Source organism: Hyla sarda, chromosome 5 (genome assembly GCF_029499605.1).
Source record: "Hyla sarda isolate aHylSar1 chromosome 5, aHylSar1.hap1, whole genome shotgun sequence".
NCBI classification, from domain to species: Eukaryota; Metazoa; Chordata; class Amphibia; order Anura; family Hylidae; genus Hyla; species Hyla sarda.
In genome coordinates, this window is record NC_079193.1 from 380,674,524 (window position 1) to 380,696,841 (window position 22,318).

At 42.7% G+C, this 22,318-nt stretch overlaps 1 protein-coding gene across 2 annotated transcripts in view; it reads left to right on the forward strand.

Moving 5' to 3' along the window:
- The window catches only part of OPLAH (5-oxoprolinase, ATP-hydrolysing), a 68,365-nt gene extending 46,445 nt beyond the window's left edge, over window positions 1-21,920 (forward strand). For both annotated transcript variants that reach the window (XM_056522876.1, XM_056522877.1), the window contains exons 19-26: window positions 1,055-1,239; window positions 13,071-13,217; window positions 13,919-14,053; window positions 14,246-14,395; window positions 17,087-17,244; window positions 18,772-18,932; window positions 20,237-20,334; window positions 21,501-21,920. In XM_056522876.1, the coding sequence (XP_056378851.1) occupies window positions 1,055-1,239; window positions 13,071-13,217; window positions 13,919-14,053; window positions 14,246-14,395; window positions 17,087-17,244; window positions 18,772-18,932; window positions 20,237-20,334; window positions 21,501-21,650 (1,184 nt within the window). In that variant the 3' untranslated portion in view covers window positions 21,651-21,920. The remainder of the gene's footprint in view (window positions 1-1,054; window positions 1,240-13,070; window positions 13,218-13,918; window positions 14,054-14,245; window positions 14,396-17,086; window positions 17,245-18,771; window positions 18,933-20,236; window positions 20,335-21,500) is intronic.
- The last annotated feature ends 398 nt before the right edge of the window (window positions 21,921-22,318 follow it).

Genomic DNA, 22,318 nt, shown 5'->3' on the forward strand with positions numbered 1-22,318 from the left:
TACACAGTGACCTCACCAGCAGAATAGTGAGTGCAGCTCTGGAGTATAATACAGGATATAACTCAGGATCAGTACAGGATAAGTAATGTAATGTATGTACACAGTGACCTCACCAGCAGAATAGTTAATATATACGTACAAATATGTACAAAATGATATATAATACACATTTGTGGTGAGGGTGTTGGAAAAGGGCAGATGTTAATAACCTTGGTATTCGTGACGCCAGTGTGTGGTTATCCTCTGCACCACCCGAGGTATGGCCGCTGATTCCTGGGCCAGACACGGACAAATCACTCCGATGCAAGGTTACGGAACAACGGCAGCTTTACTGAAGCTGACAGATGTATAAGTCTATACAGCTTAGTCTAGGCCCAAGGAGATGACCAGTGGACTGGACTTTAAGGAGACTTGCGGGCTCCCTGAGTCTTGTTGTGGACTTGGACTCGATTATGCAGTCCCACGCTGACTTTAGACTTGACAGACTTGACTTTGCTGACTAGACTTCTCCCCTGTATTTAGGCTTACCAGGCTTTGACTTTCACCTGCGGGGGTTTCCATGGAAAGTGGCTGCGTGACTAGGCCTTGGTCTCCCTCAGGACATCAGACACTCTCAGGTCTTCACTTGACTGTAGCTGCACTCAGAGCAGAACAAAACTGAACGGACTAGAACTAGCTCCTCCCTTCTATATAAAGGAGCAATTTGGAGGGGTCCAATAGGTCACCGACAAGTCACCTGGTCACTGGCACCTTCTTTGGTTACACAGGCTTAGCAACAATAACAAGATAAACTAACACATAACATAAGAAAATATTGTATATTTAACACTTGACAGTCCATAAGAGGGATGTGGACCCAGGGGACACTGACAGAGAATCCGCCACACAGGACGGTTACGGACAACTCCTGTACTGGGCCACCACATATTTTATGTAGAATAATTGTTGGTGAAATGCAAAATGGTTTATATGTATGACAAGGTGATTAGTTAGTATCTCATGTTCTCATAGTTCTATTAAAACGTTTTCTTTTATCCATCATGTGTCCTGACAGCTGTCACCGAGGCTCTGATGGCTCCAGGACTAATACCTGGCAGCAGTGGAACCCGTAATCTCCATGATAACTTATCAGACTTGCGAGCACAAGTTGCAGCCAATCAGAAGGGCATTCAGTTGGTAAATGAGTTGATTGATTTCTACGGACTGGAAGTGGTACAAGCATACATGGCACATATCCAGGTTAGTACTGACGTCCTGGGCAATGGGCAATTTACCTATGGACATGAATGCAGTTACTATAATACTGCCTCCTATATACAAGAATATAACTGCTATAATACTGCTCCTATATACAAGAATATAACTACTATAATACTGCCTCCTATATACAAGAATATAACTACTATAATACTGCTCCTATATACAAGAATATAACTACTATAATACTGCTCCTATATACAAGAATATAACTACTATAATACTGCTCCTATATACAAGAATATAACTACTATAATACTGCTCCTATATACAAGAATATAACTACTATAATACTGCTCCTATATACAAGAATATGACTACTATAATACTGCTCCTATATACAAGAATATAACTACTATAATACTGCTCCTATATACAGGAATATAACTACTATAATACTGCTCCTATATACAAGAATATAACTACTATAATACTGCTCCTATATACAAGAATATAACTACTATAATACTGCCTCCTATATACAAGAATATAACTACTATAATACTGCTCCTATATACAAGAATATAACTACTATAATACTGCTCCTATATACAAGAATATAACTACTATAATACTGCCTCCTATATACAAGAATATAACTGCTATAATACTGCTCCTATATACAAGAATATAACTACTATAATACTGCCTCCTATATACAAGAATATAACTGCTATAATACTGCTCCTATATACAAGAATATAACTACTATAATACTGCCTCCTATATACAAGAATATAACTACTATAATACTGCTCCTATATACAAGAATATATCTACTATAATACTGCTCCTATATACAAGAATATAACTACTATAATACTGCCTCCTAGCTGTGAGGTTGTGTGTCTGTAGTTCTCCTGATGTCTGGAGCAAGCCCAGGGCGGGGCCACCCTGGGCGGGGAAGCTCCCCAAGCAAGGCCCAGGCTTCTCGGCCTACACTGGAGGAAAACTCCCAGACTCTTTTTGATGGAGATGAAAATCCTAAAGTGGATGTTGTACACCAAAGTCCTCAGCATGGAAGCACTACAAGTGCAAGGATGGAAGATAAAGAAATGGATGTTTGTAAAGCAAAGAAAGAAGCAGCAGAAAGTGTTTGTGGGACACGTGTGATGATACAGTCGGCCGGCCAAGGCTCTCAGTGTGGGGAACAACCAAAAGGCTCCCAGAAAGTAAGTCCTGTAAGAGACAACAAGTCTGCTATTCAAGGCCATGATGGTGCACAGGAGGTGAGGGGATCACATGGAGGTGCACAGGTGAGGGGATCACATGATGGTGCACAGGAGGTGAGGGGATCACAAGGAGGTGCACAGGAGGTGAGGGGATCACATGGAGGTGCACAGGAGGTGAGGGGATCACATGGAGGTGCACAGGAGGTGAGGGGATCACATGTTGGTGCACAGGAGGTGAGGGGATCACATGGAGGTGCACAGGAGGTGAGGGGATCACATGGAGGTGCACAGGAGGTGAGGGGATCACATGTTGGTGCACAGGAGGTGAGGGGATCACATGGAGGTGCACAGGAGGTGAGGGGATCACATGATGGTGCACAGGAGGTGAGGGGATCACAGGCAGCAGGTGTGCAGCTCCACTCTCCAGCACAGAGGCAGAGGAGGACATCTCTGGAGAGGCAGACATTACAGGAGAACCTACAGAAACAAGAGGTGGTCTCCAGCATGACCCGCTCAGGCCGCACCAGATCCCAGGCTGGAGGTAAGAGCCAAAATACTGCAGAGGGGTCTATGGGGGTGACACCTGGGAAATTTGTGGAGAAATCTCTAAGTGTCTGCAAAATTGTTCCTGCCCCGGACTCTGACCTGGCTTCAGCAGATACAAGCAGCCATGGCTCCGTATTCATCCAGCCCGAGAGTCTATCCAGACCCCACCAGCAGGGCAAAGAGACCACCCGGGCACCAGAGCTACAGCTGGCGGAGGAGATCCCTGCACTGGTGAGGAGGATGGAGGAGCTGAAACACCAAAAACAAATGCTGCAAATGCAGATTGACTGTATATACAAACTAAAGACTGCGAACCCACAGTACAAGTCCATGCATGACAACAAACTGTATACACTGAGCACAGAGCTGGCCACCATAGTGAGCGAGATGGACTGTTTACTGGAGAGGATGGGACCACTGGCGGAATCCTATAGGAACCAGGAGCGCTTTTCCCAGTACCAGCTAAATTTTGATTCTGAGCCCAGATCAGATGTAATACCTGACATCACCGCAGAGGAGCCCCAGGAGGTGAAAAGACCCCTAATGAAACCCCCAAACTTCACCTTTAAGGATCAGCATAAGTATGGAGAACAGCAACATCAGAGACCTGCAGCTGTTCCTAAACAAGAGCCTGCAATTCCGGTACCTGCAGAGGCACCGCAAGTCCCAGAAGTCCCAGTACATGAGGAGGACAGTGGACATTTGCCGGTTTATGAAGGTGATGGGGTGATGGAGCAGAGCTCTAATGTTGGGGCACGGACTGGGGGTGCGGACTGTGATAATGTTGGGGCACGGACTGGGGGTGAGGACTGTGATGATGTTGGGGCACGGACTGGGGGTGAGGACTGTGATAATGTTGGGGCACGGACTGGGGGTGAGGACTGTGATAATGTTGGGGCACGGACTGGGGGTGCGGACTGTGATGTTCCTGAGGGGTCGGTGGCTGGAGGGGGTGCACAATCTGTGTGGGGTGTTGTGTCTGATGATGATATAGACGTGGATGGGACAGGTGATGTTGTACACAATAATGTGCAGGATTTCCCCCCTTTACCTACAAGTACAGCAGATGTGGCAGGGCCCCCTAGAGTAGACCCCAACCCTGTAAGACAGGACGCAGGGACCCGCCAGGTTCCTCCTAGAAATGCCTGGAGCCGTGGTGCTCCATCCTTCGCCTCCAGCGCCAATTACACTGGCCAGGCATTTAAAAGGAGGAACGTGGTGAGATTCCGGCACAGAGGTGCCAAGGAGGACCTTCCAGATAGGAGGTTTGTGGTGAGGGAGCTCCTGTGCCACCAGATGGGGTTTGTGCCAGCGGACATCTTGGCGGTAATAAACCTACCAGATAGACAGGGCTATGATGTCAGCTTTAAGCTCATGTCTAATCTGGATAGGTTCTGGTCCAACTTTCCCAGGTTCAGAGACACAGAGGGTTGGAATAAATTCAGTTTTATTCCCATATCCAAGCCAGATACCGTCATCATCAATATTATCTTCTGGAATGAAGCTGTTCCTCCCCAGGACATTGTGGTGTGGCTCCGCAGACATTGTGACCTGGTGTCTGATCTCACCAAGAACAGAGATGATGACGGTATCTGGACTGGAGGGTGGAAGGTCCTGGTGAAGCTGCACCAACATGGTAACATCACCCAACATCTGCCAAATTCCTTCTTTATTGGGAGGGAAAAGGGTGTTTGCTTCTACCCCGGTCAGCCCAGAAAGTGCTTTAAATGTGGTAAACCTGGGCATCTGGCTAACACCTGTACTGTGGTAAAATGTAACCTGTGTGGTGAGACTGGTCACCTAAGTGCTGACTGTCACAACATCAGATGTAATTTATGTGGTGAGATCGGTCACCCTCACCGGGACTGTCCCAATGCCTGGCACAACATCTGCCGGGAGCTTCCTGATGAGGACCTTGTGGCGGGGGCAGAGGCTGTAGAGGAGGAGACTTTAATATCAGGCCCTATTCTGACCAGACAGGAGGTCCAGACAGATGTGAGTAACACTGCACCAACACCTCAGCAGTCAGAGAGCACACAGGGGGACATGGAGGTTGTGCCACAAGACCAGCAGCAGCCAGGGGTGTCCACTTCTGTGTCTGAGGGGAATAGGATACAGCAAAATAAGAGGAGGAAAAAAGACAAGTCCTCCCGCAGGCCTGAGGGGGAGAACAGCTCCGGCCAAAGTGTGAAGAAAAGGGCTGACAACAGGGCAGGAGTGATGGTCGTGTCCAACAGGTACGAGGTCCTGTCAGAGTCCGAGGGAGATCTGGACACTGAATTGAAAAGAATAGAGGATGACTGTGATGGTGACACAAGGGACCAACCCCCAATAAAAAAGAGACCCCCGAGTGTAAAACCTCAGGTAGAGTCAGACATGGAGACAGGTGGTGGACAGCGGGACTCAGATTCTGACTTGTGATGATGGGGATCAGGTCTCTGCTCTTCTGTCTTATCATGGCGGGGTTTACTTTAAGGGTAACTTCTAATAATGTGAACAGTATTAAAGTGAGGAGGACACGGCACATAGTCTATGACTATCTTAGGGATCTGGACACAGATGTCATCTTCATACAGGAGACGCGCCTGACTTCTTCGGGGTATTTACGTGAGTCTGAGAGGGAATGGACGCCTGGGCCTTCTTTCTGGTCACTGGCTGTGGAGCCTTATGCCGGGGTGGCCATACTGTTTACCACCAGGGATGTGACTGTACATAGGATGACAGAGGTCATTATGGGAAGGTGTCTGATCCTGGAGGTCACTATCCATGGTAGAAGGCTCCGGCTAATAAATATCTATGGCCCACAGACAGTGACAGAAAGGGTCCAGCTATTTAATGAGGTAAAACCATATCTATTCACATCTGTTCCTGTAATCATGGCCGGGGATTTTAATGTCACTAGGACATCAGGTGACAGGTCCTCAGGCAGAGCGGTGACCAGGGACTCCAAGGTCCTAAATAACATCATATTGCAGGCCGGTCTGAATGATGTCTTCACACAGGGTGGAAGGAAGCCCAAACTAACATACACATGTTCTGACAGGAGCAGTAGAATAGATATGGCGTTTGTGGGTCCTGAAGAATTTATTAGTGATAGGACTGAGAGAACTGTCCCTTATTCGGATCACATGGCCTTAGCTTTCTGCCTTGGTGTCAGTAAGCGCCCAGATATTGGAAGGGGTCTTTGGAAGCTTAATTCCAGTATCTTGGAGGATGTCTATGTCCAGAAATGTGTTCATTCCTTTATGCAGAGTCAGCTAGAGCGGGTGGACTTCTATGATGATATGGCCGCCTGGTGGGAGGATGTCAAGGATGAGATCAGAACCCTCTTAAGGAGACTGTCCTTTAAAAAGGGGAGGAGTAAGTATGGCCAGTATCTCAAGCTGCGGAAAGAATTGGAGTCACTATATTCGGCGGGTGGGGACCAACAAAGGATAGACCGGCTGAAATCTGAGATAAGGCAGTATCAGTACAGCAGGTATACCTCCCTGGTTCTTGAACGGGATTATGGGTCCTTGGGGTCTCCTGATCCCTTTGAGAATTGCCGGGAGCGGGTGGCAAATAAATCTGTCACCGGTCTCACTGACTCCCAGGGTGTTTTGCAGGAATCTCGGGAGGGTATCCTGGGGGTGGTGAGATCGTACTATGCTGACTTGTTTCAGAGGAAAGTTTTGGATAGAGACAAGATGACCCAATTCTTGGAGACAACTCCGCTCCCTGATACTAATGATTTGGACTTTTCTCCTTTGACAGCAGAATTGACGGTGGCAGAGGTCAAAGAGGCCATTGATAAGTTACATCTGAAGAAGGCACCAGGTCCGGATGGGATAACAGCAGAATTCTATAAGACATTCAGAGACCTCTTGGCCCCAATCCTCGTGGATGTTTACACAAATTGTCTAGAAAGTCACCTGATGCCTCCATCCATGAGAGTGTCCTCGCTGATTCTGCTGTCTAAAGGTAAAGAGCCGAGTGACATCAAGAACTGGAGGCCGATTGCCCTCTTGAATGTTGACAGGAAGATTCTGGCAAAAATTCTGTTTTCTAGGTTAGTTTGTCTGTCCCCGGCACTGTTGGCAGGCTGTCAGTATGGCACAGTAAAAGGGCGGAACATCTCTGGGGCAGTGATCTCCATAAGGGAGATGTTCGAGAGATGTAAAGCCCTGAGGTGTGGGAGATATGTTGTCAGTCTTGACCAGGCTAAAGCCTTTGACAGAGTAGATCACGAGTATCTATGGGCCACTTTGTCAAAGTACGGTATTCCGGGACAATTCATCGATTGGCTGAAGACTTTGTATTGTGAGGCCGAGAGCTTTCCTCTGATCAATGGTTGGCAGGGTGACACCTTCAGGGTTGAGGCGGGGGTGAGACAAGGTTGCCCACTGAGTCCGCTGCTGTATGTATTTGCCTTAGACCCGTTTCTGAGGTCACTGCAGGAGTGTGGTTTTCAGGGGGTGCCGGTCCCCCACTGCCTACCCCTGAGTGTTGTTGCCTACGCGGATGATGTGACCGTAGTGATATCTGAGCCTCGTGAGGTGGAGATGTTGTCTGCGGCCATCAGAAGTTACTCGGAGGCCTCAGGGTCTCTGGTCAACCTTGAGAAGAGTCAAGCTCTCTGGATCTCAGATACTGATCCAGACTTTGATCTGCCCCAATTTGTGAGAGCCTCCACCTATATTAAAATCCTAGGGGTCAAATTCGGGAGGGACGATAACGCCAAACTTAATTGGGAAGAGAAGTTGGAAGCCGGAAATGCAAGGGTTCAGCGATGGAAGAACTGGAGGCTGACCTATAGAGAAAGGGTTAAAATGTTGAAGACTTACCTGGTCCCCGTCTTCTTGTATGTCTCTGTTGTTTTTCCTTTGCCAGAATCTTTCTCCGCTCGGCTCTTTAGCCTGTTCTTCCAAATGTTTTGGGGGAACAGGTTGAACCCAATAAAAAGAGGGATCACCTACCTACAGAGGAGAGAGGGTGGGTTGGATATGCTGAATCCAAGGGTGTTCTTTGACTCCATGTTTCTAAAAGTAAATTTTGGTTGCCTGGACTCAAACAACAGCTCCCTGTGGGCGAATAGTATCAGGGACTGGATATTGCCTTTTGCAGAGTCTTGGGTGCGAGGCGGCAGTCTCAAGAGGGGGAGATGGACGCGTGACTACCTCCCCCCGTACCTGGAATACGGGCTCAGATGTCTGAAGAGATGGCGCATTGAGAAGTCTTATATAGAGAGTAAGACCCGTAAAGAGCTTTATGTCAGGGTTTGTAGGACCTTTTTCTTTTTACAACCAGCACTAAGGGACTGTACATCCGTCATCTTACGGGACAATCTGAGGCTTCTAAACAGTGTGAGGCTCCCGAACAAATTCCATGACATCGCCTGGCTGTCCTTACACGGGAAACTGTTCGTAAGAGGGAATTTAAAATACCTGAGTCTGTCTGATCGGAAGTGTCCCCTGGGGTGTCAGGAGGAGGAGACCATGACACATTTTATATCGGAGTGCTGGGGAGGGCGACATATATGGCAGACGATATCCAACAAGCTAAGAATCCAAAGACTACAGACCTTAAAATACCCAGAAATAATTTACGGTGTAACATCTAGTGTGAGTGACATTGACAGGGAAACGTTATATATCATCATATCTGTCATAAAATACTACCATTGGCACACCAGAACCAGAGTCTCCATGTATAATGAACCCTTCCATGATAGGAGAGCAGTAGACCTGATCATGTCAGAGCTGAGGTGGATCAAGTGTTTGGAGATCAGGAAGGATGAGAAAAATCGATCATTATGGAGGAACGTGTATATAGAATGATATTTACCTTCATGATGCTTTTGTGTTGTTCATTTATTTACTTCTCATTTAAAAGCAATGGGCTTTTTCTAAGTTAACATTATTGTTTCTTTTGTAATGGAAGTGTATGATTTTTAATATTTGATATTGTTTTGATAATTTTTGGTCGAGTGTACTGTAATATTTATGTTTGTTTTTTACTAATAAAAATTGCCTCCTATATACAAGAATATAACTACTATAATACTGCTCCTATATACAAGAACATTACTATAATACTGCTCCTATATACAAGAATATAACTACTATAATACTGCCTCCTATATACAAGAATATAACTGCTATAATACTGCTCCTATATACAAGAATATAACTACTATAATACTGCTCCTATATACAGGAATATAACTACTATAATACTGCTCCTATATACAAGAATATAACTACTATAATACTGCTCCTATATACAAGAATATAACTACTATAATACTGCCTCCTATATACAAGAATATAACTGCTATAATACTGCCTACTATATATATAAGAATATAATTACTATAATACTGCCTCCTATATACAAGAATATAACTGCTATAATACTGCTCCTATATACAAGAATATAACTGCTATAATACTGCCTACTATATATATAACAATATAACTACTATAATACTGTCTCCTATATACAAGAATATAACTACTATAATACTGCTCCTATATACAAGAATATAACTACTATAATACTGCTCCTATATACAAGAATATAACTACTATAATACTGCTCCTATATACAAGAATATAACTACTATAATACTGCCCCTATATACAAGAATATAACTACTATAATACTACCTCCTATATACTAGAATATAACTACTATAATACTACCTCCTATATACAAGAATATAACTACTATAATACTGCTCCTATATACAGGAATATAACTACTATAATACTGCTCTTATATACAAGAATATAACTACTATAATACTGCTCCTATATACAAGAATATAACTACTATAATACTGCCTCCTATATACAAGAATATAACTACTATAATACTGTTCCTATATACAAGAATATAACTACTATAATACTGCCTCCTATATACAAGAATATAACTACTATAATACTGCTCCCTATATACAAGAATATAACTACTATAATACTGCTCCTATATACAAGAATATAACTACTATAATACTGCTCCTATATACAAGAATATAACTACTATAATACTGCTCCTATATACAAGAATATAACTACTATAATACTGCTCCTATATACAAGAATATAACTACTATAATACTGCTTCCTATGTACAAGAATATAACTACTATAATACTGCTCCTATATACAAGAACATAACTACTATAATACTGCTCCTATATACAAGAATATAACTACTATAATACTGCTCCTATATACAAGAATATAACTGCTATAATACTGCCTCCTATATACAAGAATATAACTGCTATAATACTGCCCCCTATATACAAGAATATAACTACTATAATACTGCTCCTATATACAAGAATATAACTACTATAATACTGCTCCTATATACAGGAATATAACTACTATAATACTGCTCCTATATACAAGAATATAACTACTATAATACTGCTCCTATATACAAGAATATAACTACTATAATACTGCCTCCTATATACAAGAATATAACTGCTATAATACTGCCTACTATATATATAAGAATATAATTACTATAATACTGCCTCCTATATACAAGAATATAACTGCTATAATACTGCTCCTATATACAAGAATATAACTGCTATAATACTGCCTACTATATATATAACAATATAACTACTATAATACTGTCTCCTATATACAAGAATATAACTACTATAATACTGCTCCTATATACAAGAATATAACTACTATAATACTGCTCCTATATACAAGAATATAACTACTATAATACTGCTCCTATATACAAGAATATAACTACTATAATACTGCCCCTATATACAAGAATATAACTACTATAATACTACCTCCTATATACTAGAATATAACTACTATAATACTACCTCCTATATACAAGAATATAACTACTATAATACTGCTCCTATATACAAGAATATAACTACTATAATACTGCCCCCTATATACAAGAATATAACTACTATAATACTGCCTCCTATATACAAGAATATAACTACTATAATACTACCTCCTATATACTAGAATATAACTACTATAATACTACCTCCTATATACAAGAATATAACTACTATAATACTGCTCCTATATACAAGAATATAACTACTATAATACTGCCCCCTATATACAAGAATATAACTACTATAATACTGCTCCTATATACAAGAATATAACTACTATAATACTGCTCCTATATACAAGAATATAACTACTATAATACTGCTCCTATATACAAGAATATAACTACTATAATACTGATCCTATATACAAGAATTTATCTACTATAATACTGCTCCTATATTCAAGAATATAACTACTATAATACTGTCCCCTATATACAAGAATATAACTACTATAATACTGCTCCTATATACAAGAATATAACTACTATAATACTGCTCCTATATACAGGAATATAACTACTATAATACTGCTCTTATATACAAGAATATAACTACTATAATACTGCTCCTATATACAAGAATATAACTACTATAATACTGCCTCCTATATACAAGAATATAACTACTATAATACTGTTCCTATATACAAGAATATAACTACTATAATACTGCCTCCTATATACAAGAATATAACTACTATAATACTGCTCCCTATATACAAGAATATAACTACTATAATACTGCTCCTATATACAAGAATATAACTACTATAATACTGCTCCTATATACAAGAATATAACTACTATAATACTGCTCCTATATACAAGAATATAACTACTATAATACTGCTCCTATATACAAGAATATAACTACTATAATACTGCTTCCTATGTACAAGAATATAACTACTATAATACTGCTCCTATATACAAGAATATAACTACTATAATACTGCCTCCTATATACAAGAATATAACTACTATAATACTGCTCCTATATACAAGAATATAACTACTATAATACTTCCCCTATATACAAGAATATAACTACTATAATACTGCTCCTATATACAAGAATATAACTACTATAATACTGCTCCTATATACAAGAATATAACTACTATAATACTTCCCCTATATACAAGAATATAACTACTATAATACTGCTCCTATATACAAGAATATAACTACTATAATACTGCTCCTATATACAAGAATATAACTACTATAATAGTGCTCCTATATACAAGAATATAACCACTATAATACTGCTCCTATATACAAGAATATAACTACTATAATACTGCCCCCTATATACAAGAATATACCTACTATAACACTGCTCCTATATACAAGAATATAACTACTATAATACTGTTCCTATATACAAGAATATAACTACTATAATACTGCTCCTATATACAAGAATATAACTACTATAATACTACCTCCTATATACTAGAATATAACTACTATAATACTGCTCCTATATACAAGAATATAACTACTATAATACTGCTCCCTATATACAAGAATATAACTACTATAATACTGCTCCTATATACAAGAATATAACTACTATAATACTGCTCCTATATACAAGAATATAACTACTATAATACTGCTCCTATATACAAGAATATAACTACTATAATACTGCTCCTATATACAAGAATATAACTACTATAATACTGCTCCTATATACAACAATATAACTACTATAATACTGCCCCTATATACAAGAATATAACTACTATAATACTGCTCCTATATACAAGAATATAACTACTATAATACTGCTCCTATATACAAGAATATAACTACTATAATACTGCTCCTATATACAAGAATATAACTACTATAATACTGCTCCTATATACAACAATATAACTACTATAATACTGCCCCTATATACAAGAATATAACTACTATAATACTGCTCCTATATACAAGAATATAACTACTATAATACTGCTCCTATATACAAGAATATAACTACTATAATACTGCCTCCTATATACAAGAATATAACTACTATAATACTGCCTCCTATATACAAGAATATAACTACTATAATACTGCTCCTATATACAAGAATATAACTGCTATAATACTGCTCCTATATACAAGAATATAACTACTATAATACTGCTCCTATATACAAGAATATAACTACTATAATACTGTCTGTGTCTATTACCGTAGGCCAACGCAGAGGTTGCAGTGAGAGACATGTTGAGGGAGTTTGCTGCGCGGTGGGAGGAGCAGTCCGGAGCGCTGGAGGTGGAGTCTGTGGATTATATGGATGACGGGTCGCCTATCAAGCTAAAAGTGAAGATTAACAAAGAAGAGGTAATACTGGAATGTGATTAAACTTTGTTGTATTTATTATTTTTTGGGGGGTTGGAGAAGGGTCACTATGCGTCCTTTATATATTACGTATTGTTAGATCCTAGCTCTTCAAACAATCGGCCTCCAGCTGTTGCAAAACTACAACTCCCAGCATGCCCGGACAGCCAACGGCTGTCCGGGCATGCTGGGAGTTGTCGTTTTACAACAGCTGGAGGCACCATGGTTGGGAAACTTTGATCTTATGAGTTTACCTTGGTAACCTCCAGCACTTGCTGCCTGATTAGATGATCAGCTGGAGTGATTAAACACCTGACCCTCAGCCAGAGTATTCATGGGAAATGCTGGGAGTTGTATTTTTGCAACAGCTGGAGGCACCGCGGTTGGGAAACTTTGGTCTAATGAGTTCACCTTGGTAACCTCCAGCACTAGCAGCCTGATAAGATGACTAGCTGGAGTGATCAAACACCTGACCCTCAGCCAGAGTATTCATGGGAAATGCTGTGAGTTGTAGTTTTGCAACATCTTGTGACCACTGTTTTAAAAGATAAAACTTTATGTATCTTAGTCTATTGGTTTCTAGAAGCTCACGTTATTATTAAAGTGTAATTCCTGCTTCCACCTCTAGGGCGGTGATCTTTCCCTTTGATTATTATTATTTTTTTAATTCTTCGTTTTTTTATATTATGTCCGCTTTGTCACAGGGAAGTGCCCTATTTGATTTTACCGACTCCGGATATGAAGTCTATGGGAACTGTAATGCCCCGCGCGCCATCACCCTCTCGGCCCTCATATACTGCCTGCGCTGTATGGTGGGACAGGATATTCCACTGAATCAGGTGAACCGACCAATCCCCTCACGTGTACGAAGTAGTCGAACTGCATTAGAAAAAAAAAACATGGCTGCGTTCATACATAGGTCGTCTTTGTTTTGACGTGAATGGGGCTGAGCTGCAATACTGCACACGGCCTACAAAAAAGGGTGGCGCTGTTTTTAAAACAAAAATTTCACTATGTTATTTCTTCTTTAGGGATGTCTGGTGCCCATAAAAGTCGTCATCCCCAAAGGATCTATTCTGGACCCGTCTCCGGATGCGGCGGTGGTGGGAGGCAACGTGCTGACGTCGCAGAGGATTGTCGATGTCATTTTTAAGGCCTTTCAAGTTTGTGCAGCTTCACAGGTGCGATGTCCGTGAGTCCAGGGGCGTAACTATAAAGGTAGAAGTTATACTGGGGCCCTAGTGCGCAAGAGGGCCCGAAGACACCCCTGCTTGGGTCCACCCATGTGTCTGAGCCACAATGGCGAGTGTAAAGACCGTGTACTGCAGCATTATGTGTATAACTGTGTTCTGCAGTATGGCCACCGGGAGGCGCTGAATTCACCTCTAGCAATGCATCAATACTACAGATTACAGTGGTCACTCATGTTACAATATCAATTGGTTCCAGGACGACCATTGTATGTTGAAACCATTGTATGTTGAGACCATAACTCTATGGAAACCTGGTAATTGGTTCTGAAGCCCCAAAATGTCATCAAAAATAGGAAAAAGTGAGGATTAAAGAAAAATAAGTAGATAACTAATATAGATAAAGCAAATCCTTACATATAAAAGTAATAAAGATCTGCTGGAGCTGTAATCACTGTCTATGTAGAGGACAGGAGCTTCTACAGGGTCCTGTACAGAACACAGTGTCCTAAAAAGTAATGGAGCCGCCCTCACCTGATGTCCAAAGGAGCAGCTAACCCTGGTACAGGTAAAGAGTACAGAACATGTAATACCTCCCTGTACTGTAGGGGGCGCTACCAGACATCAGTCAGTGCATACGCTTCAGTAATACAGGTAAAGACTACAGAACATGTAATACCTCTCTGTACTGTAGGGGGCGCTACCAGACACCAGTCAGTGCATACACTTCAGTAATACAGGTAAAGAGTACAGAACATGTAATACCTCCCTGTACTGTAGGGGGCGCTACCAGACATCAGTCAGTGCATACGCTTCAGTAATACAGGTAAAGACTACAGAACATGTAATACCTCCCTGTACTGTAGGGGGCACTACCAGACACCAGTCAGTGCATACACTTCAGTAATACAGGTAAAGAGTACAGAACATGTAGTACCTCCCTGTACTGTAGGGGGCGCTACCAGACACCAGTCACTGCATACACTTCAGTAATACAGGTAAAGACTACAGAACATGTAATACCTCTCTGTACTGTAGGGGGCGCTACCAGACACCAGTCAGTGCATACACTTCAGTAATACAGGTAAAGAGTACAGAACATGTAATACCTCCCTGTACTGTAGGGGGCGCTACCAGACACCAGTCAGTGTATACACTTCAGTAATACAGGTAAAGAGTACAGAACATGTAATACCTCCCTGTACTGTAGGGGGCGCTACCAGACACCAGTCAGTACACTTCAGTAATACAGGTGTTTTACCAGTGAATGCCCATTCTGATTGGTCGGTTCTTTACATGTTTCACAGATCTGGACTGTCTGTACATTGTATGTTGAGTCTGGTTTCAAGTTACAATGGTCCAGAAAAGACCATTGTAAGTTGAGGGGTCACTGTACATCAGTAATGCAGCGCTATCCGTGTTGTCAGAATAGCAGAACCCATTATAAATCATTGGGGAGTGTTGGGCACCGGTGGTGTCTGTTGTGGGAACAGTGGTCCCAACCCAGTCCACAAGGGCCACCAGAATTTTTCTTTTCCCACTAACTCCATTGGAATAGAACACGAAATTCATTCTAAATAAATCCTGGGTTGGGGACTGTGTTGTTGTTGTTTATGATAAGTAAAGGACCAAACGCCGGCGCGTCTATACATGAGGTCGTTGTGAGGGTTCTTTGTCTTTAGGGTTGTATGAACAATGTCACATTTTGACGGGAGAAGCGGCATTCATAGTCACATGACCAGATCCTAAGTCTTCAAACAATGGGTCTCCAGCTGTTGCAAAAACTACAACTCCCAGCATACCCGGACAGCCAAAGGCTGTCCGGGCATGCTGGGAGTTGTAGTTTTACAACAGCTAAAGGCGCTCTGATTGGGAAAAATTGGTCTAATGAGTTCACCTGGGTAACCTCCAGCACTAACAGCTTGATTAGGTGACCAGCTGGAGTGATTAAACACCTGACCCTCAGCCACAGGATCCATGAGAAATGCTTGGAGTTGTAGTTTTGCAACAGCTGAAGGCACAGTGGTTGGGAAACACTGGTCTAATGAGTTAACCTCCAACACTAGCAGCTTGATTAGATGACCAGCTGGAGTGATCAAACACCTGACCCTCAGCCACAGGATCCATGAGAAATGCTTGGAGTTGTAGTTTTGCAACAGCTGGAGGCACAGTGTTTGGGAAACACTGGTCTAATGAGTTCACCTAGTTAACCTCCAGCACTAGCAGCTTGATTAGATGACCAGCGGGAGTGATCAAACACCTGACCCTCAGCCACAGGATCCATGAGAATGCTTGGAGTTGTAGTTTTGCAACAGCTGGAGGCACAGTGTTTGGGAAACACTGGTCTAATGAGTTCACCTAGTTAACCTCCAGCACTAGCAGCTTGATTAGATGACCAGCGGGAGTGATCAAACACCTGACCCTCAGCCACAGGATCCATGAGAATGCTTGGAGTTGTAGTTTTGCAACATCTTGAGGTCCACAGTTTGGAGACCACTGTTTTAGATGATCAAACTTTATGTAAAAAAATTAGATTTTAGTCTATTGGTTTCTAAAAGCCTACATGGTATTATTAAATTGTAATTCCTGCTTCCACCTCTGGGGCGGAGCTCTTTCCTTTAGAATTTTTCCTATTGATGATGAGGTCATTGGATTGTTTTTTATTAGTTTTTTATTTTTTAGGGTTGTATGAACAACGTCACATTTGGTAATCAGAACATCGGTTACTACGAGACGGTGGCCGGCGGTGCCGGGGCTGGTCCGCACTGGGACGGGAGAAGCGGCATTCATAGTCACATGACCAACACGCGGATTACTGATCCAGAGATCCTGGAGAAACGGTAGGAGGAATAATACAGGTGTGATGGGGGGGGGGGTCTGCTCCAAATGTCGGATCTGTACGAAATCTGTAATGAATACTGAGCCGCAGATCCAAAGGAGAAAGAAGTCAGGAGTCAATCGAGTTTAAAGGGGTACTCCAGGGGAATTTTTTTTTTTTTTTTAAACAGATTTGTAAATTACTACTATGTCGCAAAATTGTCGCTCAATCCCAAAAATATTTTTAAACATTTAAATTTAAACATTTTTAAACATTTTCTGTGCGACTTTGGAGTCAGGGTATATGCGACTTTTCACACGAAATCTGTGACTTTTTTTTAGATTGTGCGCCGTTTGATACATGTGGCACACGTCCGCAACTATTACCGCAACTTTTGTGCTCTAAAATAGTTAGAGATCTCCAGTCAGTCCTGAAAAACGTATCCCCTATCCTAAGGATAGGGGATAAGTTTCAGATCACGGGGGGTCCGACCGCTGGGGCCCCCCTCGATCTCCTGTACGGGGCTCCGGCAGCCCGTGGGAAGGGGATGTGTTGACCACCGCACGAAGTGGCGGCTGACACGCCCCCTCAATACAAATCTATGGCAGAGCCGGAGCGCTGCCTTCGGCAATCTTCAGCTCTGCCATAGCAATGTATTGAGGGGGCGTGTTATCCGCCGCTTCGTGGGGTGGGCGACACCTGCTATCTGGCCAGCGAGCCAGGGCCCGGTACAGGAGATCGCGGGGGGCCCCAGCGGTCGGACCCCCCTCGATCTGAAATTTATCCCCTATCCTTAGTTTTTCAGCACTGGACTACCCCTTTAAAGGGGTACTCTGCCCCGAGACATCTTATCTCCTATCCAAAGGATAGGGGATACAATGTCTGATCGCTGGAGTCCCGCCGCTGGGGACCCACCGGGATCTCGGCTGCAGCACCCCAGACATCTGGTGTACGGAGCGAACGTCGCTCTGTGCCAGATGACTGGCGATGTGGGGCGGGAGCTCGTGACATCACGCCCACGCCCCGCTCATGATGTCACGGCCATTCCCCCTCAATGCAAGTCTATGGGAGGGGGCATGACGGCCGTCACGCCACCTCCCATAGACTTGCATTGAGGGTGCGTGGCCATGGTGTCACGAGCCTCCAGCTTTCCGGCACTGCACTCGACACGAATGCCGGGTGCAGCAGGGAGATCGCGGGGGTCCCCCGCCATCCGACATCTTATCCCCTATCCTTTGGATAGGAGATAAGATGTCTAGGGATGGAGAACCCCTTTAAGAATTCACCCCGCTCTTTGTAAGTGCCCCCCAGATTATGCGGAGAACCGTACAATGCATTGTGTTGTGTTGTTTCTCTGTTATTTCTAATAAAACTGTGTGAATAAATTGACAACTGGGCGTTACCCTTCCCAATGTCGACGGGGTGTATCCCAGCACAATCTGAATTTGTCGTACTTGGATAGAATACATTGTTAGCCAACACATAACTCCGGCACCGAGGTCAGAGTTCCCCCTTACACTCTGTCTGACCCCGACCTTTCTTTCTGTAGGTATCCAGTTGTCCTGAAGCGCTTCCAGTTACGTCCAGGCTCCGGTGGTCGGGGGAAGTTCTGTGGTGGAGACGGAGTCATTCGGGAGTTGCTGTTCAGAGAACCCGTCATATTGTCAGTTCTCACAGAGCGAAGGGTGTTCCAGCCGTACGGGATCGGAGGTGACCAGCCCAACCTCCTAGACTGGTGATCTCCAAATTGTGGACCTCCAGCTGTTTCAAAACTACAACTCCCAGCATGCCCGGACAGCCAACGGCTGTCCGGGCATGCTGGGAGTTGTAGTTTTGCAACAGCTGGAGGCACCGTGGTTGGGAATCATTGGTCTAATGAGTTCACCTTGGTAACCTCCAGCACTAGCAGCCTGATTAGATGACCAGCTGGAGTGATCAAACACCTGACCATCATCCAGAAGATTCATGGGAAATGCTGGGAGTTGTAGTTTTGCAACAGCTGGAGGCACCGTGGTTTGTAAACATTGGTCTAATGAGTTCACCCTGGTAACCTCCAGCACTAGCATCCTGATTAGATGACCGGCTGGAGTGATCAAACACCTGACCATCAGCCAGAGGATTCATGGGAAATGCTGGAGTTGTAGTTTTTCAACATCTTAAGGTCCTCAGTCTGGAGACCACGGTTTTAGTACTTGAAACTTTATGTAAAAATGTGTGCACGCCACGTTTTTGCTATACAGTTTCAAGTTAAAAACCGTACGGAACCGTATAGAAATCCGTACGCATCGACTCAACATTGTAAACCGTATGTCAAACGCATCATCCGGTTTAGTCCATTTTGCGTCTTATACGGTTTTGTCCGTTTTTTTTTTAACCCATACCCAAAACCGTAGACTATTACGTTTTCTTTTGGTCAGGGTGAAAAACCGTATTAAACCGTGTGTGTGTATATATATATATATATATATATATATATATATATATATATATATTATTTTAACATGGGAGTCAATGGGAACCGTACAGAACTGTATGTGCGTACGGTTCCATCCAGTTTGCGCCATGCGGTTTTTGACTTTGCACAGTTTTTTTTTCTTGTCATTTCAATCAAACAAGTGAAACTTTATTCAAAATGGAGTGAAAAGTTAGACGTATACATTTTTTTTCTTAAAAAAACGGATGCAACCAGACATCATTTTTCAAACTATATGGTTTTTAACCATATACGGGTTGAAATTTGTACACACGTTTTGATACAGTTTAGTACGGTTTGGAGGAATCCGTTTTTTCATCAAAAACCTGATACGGAACTGTATGGCAAAAGCGTGGTGTGAACGCAGCCTATCCAAGACTGTTTCTAGCATTGTGCTCATAGAACATGGCCATGGAGTGTTTTTGGGCCCTGGTTCCCTTAATAGCTGTGGGTTCCTGTGGACAGACACCAAATGGTTAAGATGGTAATACCTCTTTGCCCATCTTATCCTGTCTTATATTCTGTATCTCTCTGTTCCTAGGCGGGTCTCCTGGTGCCCCGGGGCTCAACCTCTTGCACCGAAGTGAAGGGAAAACCATTAATTTGGGAGGAAAAACATCTGTTTCATTAGAACCTGGGGTAAGAGAACAAAGGGTTAAAAATTTTACTTTTCACTCTTCCTTTCAGCCTTCGAGGGGGTTATAACTACTATATATTCTGATCCCATAGAGATAGCAACAGTATACAGATAGAGCTGGAGGAGAGGCGTATAACTACTATATATCCTGATCACATAGAGATAGCAGCAGTATACGGATAGTGCTGGAGGAGAGGTGTATAACTACTATATATTCTGATCCCATAGAGATAGCAACAGTATACAGATAGAGCTGGAGGGGAGGTGTATAACTACTATATATCCTGATCCCATAGAGATAGCAACAGTATACAGATAGAGCTGGAGGGGAGGTGTATAACTACTATATATCCTTATCCCATAGAGATAGCAGCAGTATACAGATAGAGCTGGAGGTGAGAGGTATAACTACTATATATCCTGATCCCATAGAGATTGCAGCAGTATACAGATAGAGCTAGATGGGAGGTGTATAACTATATATATCCTGATCCCATAGAGATTGCAGCAGTATACAGATAGAGCTGGAGGTGAGAGGTATAACTGCTATATATCCTGATCTCATAGAGATAGAAGCAGTATACAGATAGAGCTGGAGGGGAGGTGTATAACTACTATATATCCTGATCCCATAGAGATAGCAACAGTATACAGATAGAGCTGGAGGTGAGAGGTATAACTACTATATATCCTGATCCCATAGAGATTGCAGCAGTATACAGACAGAGCTGGAGGGGAGGTGTATAACTACTATATATCCTGATCCCATAGAGATAGCAGCAGTATACAGATAGAGCTGGAGGGGAGGTGTATAACTACTACATATCCTCTTCCCATAGAGATAGCAGCAGTATACAGATAGAGCTAGAGGGGAGGTGTAAAACTACTATATATCCTGATCCTATAGAAATAGCAAATGGCGTTGGGTGGGGTCTGAAAGCTAGTAGGAGAAGATCTAGTACTGTAGGTGATCACTTCATCTTGTCACTCACATTAAGCACTGATTTTTTTTAAGGTCAGATTGGTGATCATATGACCCAGTTACAGTAATGAAACACATAAATGCAGCTGTGCATAAAACAAATAGCATTGTATGACTAGTGATAGTGAGTGTGCATGATATGGAGACGCTTCTTTAATAATTCTGACCTGTCACCCCCCCCCCCAGGATATATTTACCCTTCATACTCCAGGTGGAGGAGGATACGGCGATCACAATGATGACGATAGGACCCAGACGCCAATAAAGAGTGAAAGTCGCAGCTTTGCCGAGCGGGGAAGCGTCTTTGATTACCGCCTGGCGCAGGAAACAGTGTGAAACGTTCCATGGGCCCATCCCCCGATGATGGATCAGCGTATAGACGATGAGAACCGAACACGGGATCTGCTGTCTCCCAAAACGACTGCGTCCGATGTGTGAAATCATCCGCTCTCTGTCCTACAAGATCATCTAGAGCAGAGGTTTATTATTTTATGAGAAGATTTTGGTCCTTTCTATATTGGTATTTTACATCTTGATGATGTCACAACAATGGAAACGCTGTCCATACATTAAATATTGGCCAAGATTCCTAATTAAAAATGTTCTCTTTTAGTTCTTTTGTATCTACAGCTTATGTGCAGATCTCTGTGTCTCCATGGTAACAGACTACTGCGTAGTCTGATCCTGTAGTCCTTCTCCCTGCCATCCCATGTGACTGCAGGATCAGACTACACGGGGGTTGTTTGTAGTCTGTTACCATGGAGACACATTGATCAGTGTTGGAGCTGTAGGAAATTGTAATGTCGTAACGTTAGCCCTTAAAGGGGTACTCCGTATGAAACCTCTTATCCCCTTTCCAAAGAATAGGGGCTAGGATGTTAGATCGCTGGGGACCCCCGCGATCTCTGGGCCGGCAGCAGCGGCGTCCGGAACACAGAAGCTTGCAGCTTATGTGTTCGTGATGTCACGCCACCCCCCCTCCATTCATGTCTACGGGAGGGGGC